The 15,116-nt window shown below is 40.1% G+C and overlaps 2 protein-coding genes across 3 annotated transcripts in view; both read right to left on the reverse strand.

Annotated features, from left to right (window-relative positions):
- Positions 1-4,256, reverse strand: part of LOC309851454 (leucine-rich repeat-containing protein 37A2-like) — a gene marked incomplete at its 5' end in the record, with an annotated part of 27,603 nt that extends 23,347 nt beyond the window's left edge. The window contains 2 exons of the mRNA XM_082706773.1: positions 3,242-3,291; positions 4,194-4,256. Of these exons, the coding sequence (XP_082562899.1) occupies positions 3,242-3,291; positions 4,194-4,256 (113 nt within the window). The remainder of the gene's footprint in view (positions 1-3,241; positions 3,292-4,193) is intronic.
- The window catches only part of LOC309851329 (uncharacterized protein), a 27,398-nt gene continuing 15,614 nt past the window's right edge, over positions 3,333-15,116 (reverse strand). The window contains exons 3-6 of one of the 2 annotated variants that reach the window (XM_082706458.1): positions 12,952-13,023; positions 8,777-8,848; positions 8,014-8,094; positions 3,333-5,291 (exon numbers count right to left, since the gene is read on the reverse strand). In XM_082706458.1, coding sequence (XP_082562584.1) covers positions 5,288-5,291; positions 8,014-8,094; positions 8,777-8,848; positions 12,952-13,023 — 229 coding nt within the window. In that variant the 3' untranslated portion in view covers positions 3,333-5,287. The remainder of the gene's footprint in view (positions 5,292-8,013; positions 8,095-8,776; positions 8,849-12,951; positions 13,024-15,116) is intronic. The other variant, XM_082706459.1, reaches the window with a different exon arrangement.

A 15,116-nucleotide genomic window follows, 5' to 3' on the forward strand; every position in this document is an offset into this window, starting at 1 on the left:
TTTTTTAGGTGGATGGTAAAGGAAAACTATGTCAAAGAACTTTTCCTAAGTTGAAAACCCCCAAAATGACTACACTAGTAGAAAGCCGTGGCTCTGTAGGAAATATGCTATTTCTAGTGCCCTCCATGATTCAAGGTCTCTAGAAATTTAAAAATTTCCACAGCTTAAACCACCCAGTGAAAGACAAAAAGAGGACCAATTCCTCGGTTTTGTAGTGAAACAAGAGGGTTTAAATGTAGGAGGAGCTGGTGAAAGCTACACTCCCACTACACACTTTGTGTATCCTTGTATCACAGCCTTTGTCATAACATGTAGTCACCTGTTTCCTTGTCAGTCTCCTGGACTGTCAGCTCCTTGAGGGCAGGGACCATACTTGATTGCCATTGTTGGCTCTGTGCCTGACATAGTGCTTGTTATTTACTAGTTACTTAATGAATGTTTGTTGAATAAATATATAACATGTCATTCTTTGACACAAGTTTTTATTCTAAAATGTAGATTTTATTCTCAATTCTTTAAAACAAAAAAGTAAAAGAAATAGGAAGAAAGAAAAGAAAATCTGCCTTGAGGTTGACTCTACTCAAGAATTATTATTGTACTTTTGCCAGATATTAGAAAGACAAGCATCACAACCAATGCTATTGGGCTGTAAGGCATCTGTGATCAACATTTCACATTTAATCCTCACAATAACCTTATGTGATAGATATTATCATTACCCCATTTTACAAACGAGGAAACTGAGGTACCGAGAGGTTATGTACTTTGTCCTAGATTGTCAAGCCAGTCAGAAGCAGGGCTGGAATTTGAACTCAGTTTTGACTCCAAAGCCTGTGTGTAACTCATATGAAGAAAAGGGGGTTTAATACAGCTGTTATCTTAAACTTAACTTTGAGAGCACTAAATACAGAAATACTTTGTTGAACTTCATCTCTCCATCTGGGAGAGCTTCTCTGAGAATTACATTTTCTATTTTTATTCCTTTTCTCTAATCATCTCCCATGATTAAGTACTTAATTAACGAATGGTTATTGAGACTTTAGGGATTTAAAGCCATTTTCTATCTTAGGGATATAAAGCCATTTTATCAGTGAAAGTGGGAAAGCGAGGACTTCTGAAAATTCACCCTCCATAAAAGCAGCAATGACAACAACAAAAAACCTGGCAAAATGGTCAGAATCGATTTTTTTTAGAACTGTGGAAAATTCTACCAATGGACTTGCAGCAACTCAGAGAGCATTTGTTAAATAAAAATTTATTAATTTCTACAAGAACAGGGAGAGCTCCCCTCCCTTCTAAAACCCTCAGTTTGTGTCTGGAGTCCATAGGTGTGTACCCAAGAGAATTAAAAAACATATGTCCACACAAAAACTTGTATGTGAATACTCATAGCAGCATTATTGATAATAGTCAAAAAGCGGAAATAAGCCAAATGTCTAATAACTGAGGAATGAACAAAATGTGATTTATCTACACAAGGGAATATTTTTCAGCCTTAAAAAGGAAGGAAGTGCTGAGAGATGCTACAACATGGACGAACCTTGAAGCTAACGTGCTGTGTGAAAGAGGCTAGACTCACATTTCTATGAAATGTCCAAAATAGGCAAATCTGTAGAGACAGAAGTTAAATTAGTTGTCGCCACGGCCTGGGAGTAGGGAAGAATGGGGAGTCACAGCTGGTGGGTATGACACTTCTTTTTGGAGGTGATGAAAATGTCCTGGAATTAGCGCTGACTGTTGTCTATCGAAGTATACCATTGGACTGTATATTTTATAATGTTGCATATTATGTGGGTTGAATCTCAATTTATTTTTTATTTTTTTTTAAAGATTTTATTTATTTATTTATTTGACAGAGAGAGATCACAAGTAGGCAGAGAGAGAGAGGAGGAAGCAGGCTCCCTGCTAAGCAGAGAGCCCGATGCGGGACTCAATCCCAGGACCCTGAGATCATGACCTGAGCCGAAGGCAGTGGCTTAACCCACTGAGCCACCCAGGCACCCTTGAATCTCAATTTAAAAAAAAGAACCATCTTATAATAAATAGAGCACCAGTTGTCAAAAGACCAAATATGTTGGTAGGTGGAGAAAAGAGGAGCAAAGATTCAGACTCTTCTACACAATGGAGGTCAGAGGGAGTCAATGGTGAGGCTGGGAGTCATGCTTTCTTGGGAGGAGGAGGAAGAACCATGCATTTTTGTTCTTGCCTTGAATATAAAGGCAAGGCTATTTTTTCCTATTCTAGCCCATGCTCCTAGATTTTTTTCTTAGTACCATTAAAATGTTGGATTTGTAACACTAGTTAATATTCAGTAAGATCACGTCGTGAAGAGGAAGAATTGGGAGGGTCACATGTCTGGTTAGACACAATTCCTCAACTTTGAGGCTTTGAATGTCCTTTGCTTTGAAAAAAAAAATTGGCATTAAAATCTATAAGCTTACTGGTAAGCAGTGTGCTCACTTAGAGAGAACTCTTACAACTCAATAAAAAGACAAGCAAGTGAGCTCCTGTGTGTCTTTCTCTGCCTAACCTCCCCACCACCATTTTTAAAACATGACTATAAAGCATTATGTACCAAAACAATTTAAGAGTTTATTATCCTTCCCCCCAAGTAACCCCAGTTCTCTAACCCTCCAGTCTTTCCTGGGTGCTCACCCATGGCCTTGTATCTATCATCTCAGTGTTTCCTCCTAACCAGACCACCCTTGTCCTACTGAGATTTACATCCCGTGTTTATCCCTAGTGAAACCAAAATACGAGGCCACTCTAAATTATCCTATTTTCTCTTCCTGTCTTAGTGCTGTCTTTTCTTCATGAAAGCTGTGCCTGGGGGAAGAGCAGAATGAGAACTGACCCAACAGTTTACATGTGGGGTTCTCCGCAGTAACTGTTTTTCTACAAACCACGAAACAAATGATTTTAGATGCTCCAAGGTCATCACACTAGAGACCACTTCCTTTCCAGTTCAATTCCTTCATTTCACAGATAAAAGGTGTGCTGACTCCAGTCCACCAGGTTTTTGGTATTCACGGGCTTATCCTTATGGGAGTAAAACATAGCAACAGTTATGAGGCTTCAAAGGCTGTCTCATAATCAAAGTTGAAGAAAGAATGTTCTAAATGATTTTCTAAAAATATATCTTATTTGAAGAGGAAAACTCAAGTATTCTTGCAAAAGCCTTTTGCTGCAGAACAACGGGACAGATGAAAGGTAGCTTACAAAACAAGGGAACATTTCTTACCTGTAATTTTTTTTTCTCCAAATTCTTCTACACAGGTCCAGACAGATGGGCTACGTATCGTTTCTATTAACTGAGGAGACAGAGAAGAATTGAGGACTGAAGCATGTCATCACTGTCCTGAATGTACTGAAATCCTAACAGCTTTAGCTGAAAAAATGTCCAAAGCAGGCAGTGAAAATAAATTTAAAATAGGACAAACTCTAAACTGTCTGTGCTAGAATCCCAAGGCAGGCAGGGAAAACTGGCTCCTTGGAGGAAGGCAGTCAAAGAACTGAGTAGAGTGACCTAGACCCTGTTCCAGTATGTTTGAAGTACTTGGGGATGGAGTAACCCCTTTCCTTTATTCATCTACATAGGTCCATGAGCCACGAGGACATAACTCCCCATGTGAAGGTCCTCAATACAAGACATCTAACTTCATGATGTCAATCCTTTCTCGGAGGCGGGGGAGGGCGAAGGTTAAAGAATCTGAAATGGTGGGCCTATATTCGAGTCCAAGTTCTGAGAACAGCTTTGAAGAAGAGTTCCTGACAGTGAGGAGGAGCGGAAGCAGCAAGGGCCCTTGGAATCAGGCAGAACTAGGTTTGAATTCTGGCTGTCACTTCCTGGTAAAGTGACTTGAGTGACAGCTCGGAGTCTCAGTATCATTTACCTCATGAGGCCATCCAAGGATTAAATGAAAAGAGCCTGTGCAAAGCAGCTCGCATAAGGCGGGGCACAGAGTCGGTGCTTAGTGCTAATGGTGTCTGTCCTGGACAGTGAGCAGAAAGCCTGGTGCTGCCCAGAGGTGGCATGGCCAGTAGCTCCAGAAGTGCGGGACTGTCATAGGGAAAAGGAGTTCTCTGCTCTACAGGTCCTATTCCAGCTAGAGACCAACTCCAAGCGACAACTCACAAAACGACAAATAGTCATCATTCAGCACTTAGTCCAAGGGAATGTGGAGCTGCGTTACTCGCAGAGCTCCTAAGTGGTTCTGCCACCTCTTCACGGTGAGCCTAGGCAAATTGCCCAACATCTCTGAGTTCCAATTTCCTCTTCCCCAAAGCGGGGATAACAATACCTACATTGCAAGAGCTGTTGGAAAACTGAAAATGAGATACATGTGTTGAGCACATGCCTGTGTTGAGCATTTTCTATGTGCCAGGCACTGAGAGCGATGGGCACAACTGTCTGGCTTGTACGATACGTAAAAGCCCCTAGCAGAGTGCCAGGAACCCGGTGAGTGCCTACCAGAGGTAGGTAATAAAGAAATGTTATGGTGATAGCAGAGGAACTACTATGCTCCCGAGAGAAAGAAGATAGGTTGCTATATACATGGGAAGGATAAGATGTGGCTGGAAGAAGGAAAGTATGGTAGTTGCTGGGTCAGACTATCTCAAACCTTTTGAACTATTACAAATAGAAAAGAATGAAACAGCCACTTGAAGTACCCTCAGAGGACAGACCCGAGTTGTTATTTTCATCCTTAATGTTTATGCCTTTCTGAATCTGAGAAGAAGCTGCCAGGATTTCCAGTACATAGCAAAAAGTGATGACGATACCCTGAGGTGTATAAACTTGTGTGTGCACACAGCCACTTAAAGGAAACCAATGCTGGATGACGGGGGAGCATTAGGCTGTCTCTGGGACCGCAGCTCGAGTTGCCTTCACAGTGTGGCCACAACTACCTCAGCGGTATTCTCAACAGTGGGGTACATAATTCAGTAGGAATAAGGCTGAGATTTCCCTCTTTCTCTCTCAGCGTTCATGTTCTTGGCACAACACTGAGGCACCACAGATAAGCCAGAGTGTGCTTTTGCTCTATGTGGATTAGGTAGAGCCCTTCTACATTGTACAGTCCTTCAGTTTCTAAAATCATGGAGCTTGTATTGTTAGAACCAATGAAGTGACTAAAAGAATTTTAAAAAATAAGCCATCAGTCTGGACCTGTGTAGGTGAATGAAGGAGAAGCACTTTAAAGTCAGAAAAAAAAAAAAAAAAAGGTGTACTTAACATTTAGGATTATCAACCACTGCTGGTTTTCCATAATAAATTTCATTCCTGATTTCATCTGAAAGAGATAGGATTATTACTACCATTCAAAAAGTGGTACCTTATTAAAACCAAATGAAATAAAACCCCCCAAAATGGTACCTAATTAATAAGCTCTTGGCATGTCTTTGAGGTGGATTTCAGATTCCAAAATAGACTTTACCACACTGCTTACTAGTTTACTCGGTACTTATCAATAACTTAGAGGCTCCATTCAAGAAACTTATTGAGTTATAATTACCTGAAACCCAGGGCTAAATCAAGGATCTTGTGGGGCCTAAAACTTACCTACTTTGGGAAATTCTGTCTAATAAAAACATACAAAATTATGAATACAAAATATTGCTAGGACCCCTTGGAAGGGGCCTATATAAGTGAGGAGCCAAGGATCTGAGATAAATTGAGATCAGTCCACCTCAGCTGGGGTCTCTAAGTTTTACAAACTAAGTTAATGCCAGAGAAAATATTGTTTCAACTTTTATAAACACCCTGGTAATGTATCAGATAGGTAATAACATGACGTAATTCGAGAGGTGGCATCTTCTCTTGGCAACTTGCCTTTGGAAGGAATCCAATAAAGTTTATACCTCACGATGGCAAACATTTCCTGAAGCTGACTAGCTTTGTCTATTAGAAAAATATGGCCCCAAACAAAGAAGGAAACTCGCTCCCAATACACACTTCATATATTGTGATAATCTTTCGGAAGGAACCGTGCATTAGTTTCAGCAGTACAGCTCTATTCAAATCACGTGACATGTGTATTAATTTATCTTCAAACCCAGCTCGCTCTGGCTCTTTGATTACCTTTTCTTGTCATTTAAGAGACACGCAGAAACTCAGCACAAACAAGTTGTCGTCTTGTCCGTTATGAATCTTTTCTATCCCGCAACCTGTTCCCTACTTTGTCAACTCCCTACCTTTTTAAAAAAATTTTTTTTAAATTTTTTATGAACATATAATGTATTTTTATCCCCAGGGGTACAGGTCTGTGAATCGCTAGGTTTACATACTTCACAGCACTCACCATAGCACACACCCTCCCCAATGTCCATAACCCACCACCCTCTCCCCTGCCTCCAGCCACCCTCCGTTTGTTTTGTGTTACCTCCCTACCTTGAGGCCCCGCTCTACACAGGCGCTGTCATGGCTCCCGTGTGCTTTCCCATCAACACCCATCTTCCTCCTTCCCATATGTAAGTTTCTTGGGGATGGTCCCTGTCTTACTCTTCTTTGTACCCCCCAGTACTTAGTACAGTGTTGACACATACTGGGTATGGCGCTCCATCAATGTTTTTTGGTGAATCCATTAATTTTTGTCAACTGATTTCATCCTAGTTTTTCCCGTGTTTGCCTAGTTAACTACAATGAAATGCAGATTCTTGTAAGAGACTCCCAGTGTGTTATAGCGTGCTTAGTAAAGGTGGCGGGTTTAAGACATGATTCTTCTTGGTGGAAAAACTCACTGAGCCTGTTCTCTGGTTGCTGGCAAAACAAAAAACTGACCCTCGGGACTCCTTCCCCAAGTCAGGCATCAGCACATTAATGAGAGGAGAGAGGAGGCCACCACAGATGGACACCTGCAGCAACTGTTCCTCCAGCTCCAGACACAACCTCAAGACCTTCATCTGGGGGCGCCTGGGTGGCTCAGTGGGTTGGGCCGCTGCCTTCGGCTCAGGTCATGATCTCAGGGTCCTGGGATCGAGTCCCGCATCGGGCTCTCTGCTCAGCGGGGGGCCTGCTTCCCTCTCTCTCTCTCTCTGCCTGCCTCTCTGCATCCTTGTGATCTCTGCCTGTCAAATAAATAAATAAAATCTTTAAAAAAAAAAAAAAAGACCTTCATCTGAAATAAACTGTGTCAAAGTGTATTTCTGAATGATAAGACAGGTAAGACCATCTTTTCCTCAGAGGAGGATCTTCCCCTTGTGTCTAAAATCCCCGTCAGGCCATTGAACACACCCACTAAGATCTGCTAATGTCACAGAAATCACAGAATTTTCCAGCTGAAAGGGAATCACCCACCTCTTATCGAAGAGGAGTCAGGAAGGAAAGCATGTGGAATTAGGCTACAGCAACGTATTTTCTTTATGAACGTTTTTCACACTACAACTTAACATAAATGGCATCTTTTTCCATACCTCAAAGGTTCCTATTGCCCCCAGATAATTTACTTCAGAGGTGTATATTTTCTGCTCTGGGTGAATGGGGAGAGAAGTGCCCAGGAGTGTTTTCAGGAGTTCTTTCCACTTTAGCATTTAAAAGAAACTGATGGCTAAGCAAGCACCCACACTTTTGCTTCCTGTAGAACTCTGTGCTAAACTTTGTTCTTTCAAACTTTATTTTTCATGCCTTGAAGCAGTTAGGAACTTTGCACATGAGAAGGAATCAAAGTTAAATTCAAAAGTAGCATTTCAAGGACCCTGCTCCTGTTGGAGAAGCATCGCTGTTGTGGATTCCCAGGATAATGCTATGCTGATTTGTTATTTGTTATTTGCTTGGGGTCTTTTACTGCCCACACCAAAGCTGAGTCCTAGGGTAAGCGGAGGCTGCCATTTTTGAGACAGACAAGTCTCTTGGCCTCTTTGTACCTGAGTTTCCTCATTTGAAAGAATGAGTAGATATTAAGACATACTTTTCAGAGTTCATACTGGACTTATTACATCCACTGAACCAATAACTGTATGTTTTTACACATGGTGTTTTTTTTTTTTTAACATGTATTCATTTTCTATTTCACTTACAACTTGTGTAAAAACTGCATTCCGTGCCAAGCCTGAAATGTTCCAAAGCTCAGTTCCGTGAGTAAATTGCAACCAAGATTTCTAAAAAAAAAAAAAAAAAAAAAGACAAAAGCAAAAGAAGAAAACAAAAGATATTCTTTCAGAACATTTAATCTTTGCTAGCGATTCCAATTTATATATGATAAAACATAATCTCAATCCTCTCTCAGTACACACAAAAATACTCACTATGGAAGATACTTTTTAAAAAAAATTGCATGAAAGATTTATACTTTCATGTTTATACATGTGGTGCATTAGATACAGATCAGTAAATGTTTACTAAATACTTGTGTTAAGTAATCTTTATCTAGAAAAATGTTTCGCAGTGTCAGCACTACTGACATCTGTGGTTGGATCATCTTTGTTAAGAGAGGCAGCCCTATGCACTGTGGGGCATTTAGCAGCATCTCTGGCCTCCGCCCACTAGACGCCAGTAGCTCATCTCCAGTCTGACAACCCAAAATGTCTCCAGACACTGCCAAATGTCACCTGGGTGCAAAATCACCCTGATTGAGAACCACTGCTCTAGAATGATTCGGTCTGATCAGTATAATAATTCTCACATTAATCTTTGCTACAGACAAAAAAAGATTTGCTACATAATTTTAGTAGCTTTCTACTAATAAAATCTCAGTCATATTTCAGAGTGATTACAACAAAGAGGCTTATAATTAAGTTTTTTAAAAATTCCAAATATAATGAAATTATATTTGTAACTTACATAAACTGCAAAAAGGGTAGTGGTTCAAATGTACGTCTTTCAATAGATTGTATTTTATTGCAGGATAAATCTCTAGGAAAAGTAAAAGGAAAATATTGCCTCAATTAGCTATTAGATATCTAATTAGTAGGATAATAGTATTGAATAAGCAGATTTTGACTAAACTCTGAATCTCAGGAATTGTTATTTGAAAACCTTCTGGAGCCCTTAACTCTGTCCTCACCTCTCTTAAAAGAGTCTGACCTTCATGATCTTCATAAATAAAATCTACAACATAGATCTTGATAGATCTTGGAAGTAATCTTTCCTGAGAGCAGAAGAATTGATTAGAAGATCTTTTGTGACCTCATCAACTTCTAGATTACAAGCTCAAAGTTTTTATCTCCATATATAATTATAATTTCTTTTTTAAAAAAGATTTATTTAGGGACGCCTGGGTGGCTCAGTCGGTTAAGCCGCTGTCTTCGGCTCAGGTCATGATCCCGGGGTCCTGGGATCGAGTCCCGCATCCAGCTCCTTGTCCAGCAGGGAGACTGCTTCTCTCTCTGCCTCTGTCTGCGACTCTGCCTGCTTGTGCTCTCTCTCTGACAATAAATAAATAAGAAATCTTTAAAAAAAAGATTTATTTATTTTAGAGAGGGAGAAAGAGAGTGCACAAGGAGGAAGAGCAGAGGGAGAGGGAGAGAGAATCCCAAAGCAGACTCTGCACTGAGCACAGAGCCCAATGTGGGGCTCCATTTCGGGACCCTGAGATCATGACCTGAGCTGAAACCAAGAGTCATATGCTCAACTGACTGTACCACCCAGGTGCCCCTATAATTATAATTTCTAATATTAAAAGGGATATTCTCACATTAGCATACCTTCTTGGTTGAGTTCTATTTTTCTAGCCCAATCCAATAACAGAAGAAATAAAAGATAACCTTTCATTTAACTTGAAAGGAAGTTACTCCTCTAATCAGTACATCACTTTGTACACAACTAACTCAGAATTACATTGTCATGTTAACAGAAATTCATTTCTGGTTGTACACTGCCTTAATATTCCATGAATTTATTAACTGTTGTCTCAGGTGGTGAGACAACAACAACAACAAAAAAACTACAGGGTACTGGGTTTTTATTTGAAAACACCCATTCTTGATTCTAGTTGCCTCTCTTACTTCCATTTATCCCAGCTTAGTCCCTCACTTTCCACCTCGTCTTCTTCTTCTTTTTTTAAAAAAAATATTTTATTTATTTATTTGAGAGAGAGAGCGTGAGAGAGAGGATGAGCATGAGAAGTGCGAGGATCAGAGGAAGAAGCAGACTCCCTGCCGAGCAGGGACCCCAGTGTGGGACTCGATCCCGGAACACTAGGATCATGACCTGAGCCGAAGGCAGTCGCTTAACCATCTGAGCCACCTAGGCGTCCCTCCACCTCATCTTCTAATAGACATTGCTATCTCCAGTCTCTCCCTTTCTAATCCATCCTGCACATAGTGACCAGATTAATTCTCCCGGAGTGGATCTCGAAGACCAGCATCCCTTGAGAAATTACTCAAGATGCAAATTCTCAGCCCTACTTGGGACTGACTGAGTCAGTAACTGTGTTCTGACAAGCCGTCCAGGTGACTCTGCTGCAGGCTAAAATCTGTCCTGGAGCACTGCTGTGATTACCCAGTAGCTTGGCATGTCGTCCATGGCCTTCAAAATCCTAGAAGATCTGGCTCTAATCTCCTACTCTACAGGTATCCAAGATATTTTCCCTGCATTTTGCCATCCTCCCATTCTCCTTTGCAAGCTTCTTCTTCCCAAGATGTCTGTCTGATGACACCCAATAGCTCTTCAGGGTCCTGTTCAAACAGCATTGCTCTGGTGGCTTTCCTGATCCAAATGAAGTCTTTTTTTTTCCCCCTTATCTGTGTTCCCATTGCCCGTAACCATTTCTCCTTCTCCTTCTTCCTAAAAAAAGTTTTAAGTACACTCCATGCCCCACCTGGGGCTTGAACTCACGATACCAAGATCAAGAGTCACACGCTCTACCAACTCAGCCAGGCAGGCGCCCCAATTTCTTTTTAATATAGTTATTTTTGCATCCCATTTCCTCTGAGCATAAACTCCTTGAAAGTGTGGACTACTCGTGTTCATCTGCATTGCCTACCATGTTTAAAACTGACACAGGGACATAAAATAACATTTTATAAAATATTTATAAAATAAATGAATATCTGGGTAGTGAGTAGCAGAGGGAAAATGACTGTGGTGAGTAGCAGAGGGAAAATGTAGTTTTAGGGGGCACCTGGGTGGCTCAGTGGGTTAAAGCCTCTGCCTTCGGCTCGGGACATGATCCCGGGGTCCTGGGATCGAGCCCCACATGGGGCTCTCTGCTTAACAGGGGAGCCTGCTCCCGCCCCCCCCCCCCCGTCTCTCTGCCTACTTGTGATCTCTAGCTGTCAAATAAATAAATAAAATCTTAAAAAAAAAAAAAAGAAATGTAGTTTTATGACTTTATGGCTCTCTCTTCTGCTCCTCGCCAGTGCTGTGTCCACTTAGAGCTTCACACATTATGGTTTGAACTTCTGTTTATTTTCCTTGTGAGATCATGAGTTCCTACAAGGGTAGGAAGCCTGTCTTAACCATCTGTGTGCCTATGAGACTGGGCACAGTGCCTGTCATATGAGCTTTAGATTGACAGTTTTTTAAATGAATGAGAATACTTCAGCTAACATAAAATAATTGGTTTACAAAGTATTTCCTAGTAGAAGTAATGAAGGGCCTATTCCATTGAGCAGTTCTTCTCATTTGTCCTTCTCCAAACTGTGTTTGTAAGGTTTGGAGTCCAGATAGCAGAGGTATCCAAGAAGACCAACACAAGGGCGGTTGTCTCCTAAGACGTGGAAGGTTTGATCACTTAAAGGACTATTCTTAGTGCCATATCAAGCTCTTTTTACCCACTACCCTTAGACCTTTTATATTTACAAGAAGAATCTATATGCTAAAGAGCATCATTAATAAGGATTAATGACATACAGAGCTCTGGATGCCATGGACAAAGAATAAAAATTGAACCAGGCACCTCGGTGGCTCAGTCAGTTAAGTGTCTGCCTTCTGCTTGCTGAAGTCATGATCCCAGGGTCCTGGGATTTCATCTAGCATCAGGCTCCCTGCTCAGCAGGGAGTCCTCTCCTCTTGCTCCTTCCCTCTGCTCATGCTCTCAAGTAAATAAATAATGTCAAGTAAATAAATAATGTATTTTTAAAAAATTTTTAAAAAGAGTGCAATTGCAGGGTCACAGGGTAGCTCTATTTTTAAAAGACACAGATGTAGTGAAAAGAAGGGCCATCTGTACCCCAATGGTCATAGCAGCAATGGCCACAGTTGCCAAACCATGGAAAGAGCCAAGATGCCCTTCAACAGATGAATGGATAAGGAAGATGTGGTCCATATACACTATGGAGTATTATGCCTCCATCAGAAAGGATGAATACCCAACTTTTGTATCAACTTGGACAGGACTGGAGGAGATTATGCTGAGTGAAATAAGTCAAGCAGAGACGGTCAATTATCATATGGTTTCACTACTTGTAGAGTATAAGGAATAACACAGAGAACATTGGGAGTTGGAGGGGAGAAGTGAGTTGGGGGTGACAATTTGAGGTTAACTTTAATTCCTCTCATTTTACTAAACCAACTTTTAAAACCTTTTCTGTAAAGGCCAGATAGTAAATATTTTGGGGTTTGCAGGCCACATGCTGTCTCTGTTGAATAGTCCTCTCTTTCTCTTCTTTTCTCTTTTATAGCCCTCTAACAGTGTAAAAATCATTCTTAACTCATAGGCTTTATAAAGACAGACCATGGGCAGGATTTGATCCATGAGCCATAAACTAAATACAAATGTAAGCAGATGGTTTATGAACACTTACAGAAGAAGGTTCATATGGGTGTCCATAATTGCTCAGACCTCATTACCCCTTTTGCTCTATAACTGTAGGGTCTTTTTCTATCTATATCTTGTCTACAAAATTAGAAAATGGAAAACGCATAGAAGATATTTAATGCTAGAGATGGCCTGGGGCCCTACAGACTTACAGAACTGTAGAATTTTATTGTTAGAAGATATGGTTGCGATTATCTAATTTGAACCCATATTTATTTTGAGATAACTAAAAAGTCATAATAAATGATTAACTTACAAATACTGGAGGGATAGCAGGCCTTCAAAAGAGTCCTTATGTAATTCGGTCAAAGAATTTTCACTGAGAATCCTGAAAAATGAAAAAGTTATTTCTGCATCAAAATGCAAAATAACTACAACTATTTACTACCTAGGACTAACTTCTATATGGGAGGGAAACCTGGGAAATGGTGCCCCCTAAATATCTTAATTCTTGTTTAATTTAGGAGTACTCATCTCTGCTCTGTTTCCATTCTAATCCTTCTTTTCATGTACTGCTTTGTGTCCATCTCTCTCCATCTCTCTCTCTCTCTCTCTCTCTCTCTCTCTCACACACACACACACACACCCTCCTATCCACTCTTTGTACCAAAATGCATATTTAATGCCTACTCTCTGGATCACAAAGTCTCTGCTAGCACCCAGCTCTGGGTCTCAACGACACACTGGCAGAACTGCCATTTCCTCTTCTCTTTTCCCAAATTCTGTTCGGAAGCCCTATACACAGCTATAGCAGTGTGGTAGGGAAAGCCATTTGATTTTTTTACCCCAACTAAAAAATGTTTTTCAGAACTACAAAAATGTGCATTAAAAATGTTCAGTTTAATAATTATCAACAAATACCCAGATAACACCATTCTTAGCAAGAAAGTGCTACCAGCATCCCAGGAGACCCCAGTGTGCCAGATAATGCCAACCTGCTCTCAGATTCTCCAGAAATCACCATTGATTCTAAGAAGAATTTCCTGGCTTTTTGGTGTGTTTATTTATTTATTTTTAAAGATTTATTTATTAATTTGAAAGAGAGAGAGAGGGAGGGGCAGAGGAATAGGGAGAGAGAGAATCTCCATCAGACTCCCCACTGAGCGTGGAGCCCTGTCCCATGACCCTGAGATCATGATCTGAGCCCAAGTCAAGGGTTGGAATGCTTAGCTAACTGAGCCACCCTGGAACCCCTAATTTCCTTGCTTTTTCAATGTAGGTTTACCTATCATATGCAGCTGTGAACAACATAACTTAATTTTGCTTCTTCTTGAACTCTATGTAAATGGAATCATATTATATGTATTATTTTCTATGTTGCGTCTGTAATATTGGGTGAGATTCATTATATTGTTGCACGTAGCTGAGGATGGTTCATTTCAATGCCTAGTATTTCATGTCTTGCTACATGTGGCTACTGTATACTTGGGAGTGACTAGTGTGACTGAGGAGCTCAATTTTTAATTTAATTAACTTCAATTATTTTAAAATTTAAATTTAAAAAAACCTGATACACAACAGTTATTAGAAAATGTTTAAATATGTTTGCAACAATGTGGGTATGTGATGTTACTTTTTAAACTGTAAGTTTTATGACATCTAAATACAGAACAAGGGGTGCCTGGGTGGCTCAGTGGGTTAAGCCGCTGCCTTCGGCTCAGGTCATGATCTCAGGGTCCTGGGATCGAGTGCCGCATCGGGCTCTCTGCTCGGCAGAGAGCCTGCTTCCCTCTATCTCTCTCTCTGCCTGCCTCTCCGTCTACTTGTGATCTCTCTCTCTGTCAAATAAATAAATAAAATCTTAAAAAAAAATAAATACAGATCAAGTATTTCTGATAAAAAAAAATTGCAAACAAATTGAGATTCCAAAGAGCTAGTATGGGGAAAAGAACATAAACTCTTTCATTAATAATTTTTACACTGACTACATGCAAGAATGATGATACTTTGGATATTGTGAAGGCAGTTTAAATGTAGACTATCTTATTAATAACATATATAAAGATTACATGTTGAAATGATAATACTTTGGCTATATGAGCTACACAAAATATATTAACATTTATGTCATCTCTTTTTACTTTTAATTTTTAAGCAGCCACCAGAAAATCTGAGATGACTTATGTGGCTTACATTATATTTCAAATGAATAGTATTCTATTTTATGACTATACCACACTTTATATATTCATTCTACTGTTGGTGGATACTAGATTTTTCTAGTTTTTCGTTATTACAAACAATGCTGCTTTGAACATTCTTGTACTTGTGCATAAGTTTCTCTAGGATTTAACAGGGGTTTCCTAAGAGGTTGTGCTATTTCAAGTTGGCAGATTGAAACATGCCAGATTTCTTCCCTTGCAACCTCCACCAAAGTCCCTAAGAATGACAGAAAGCATAAATTCAAAAATCCACAACCTT

This window comes from Mustela nivalis (assembly GCF_964662115.1).
Source record: "Mustela nivalis genome assembly, chromosome: 17".
NCBI lineage: Eukaryota > Metazoa > Chordata > Mammalia > Carnivora > Mustelidae > Mustela > Mustela nivalis.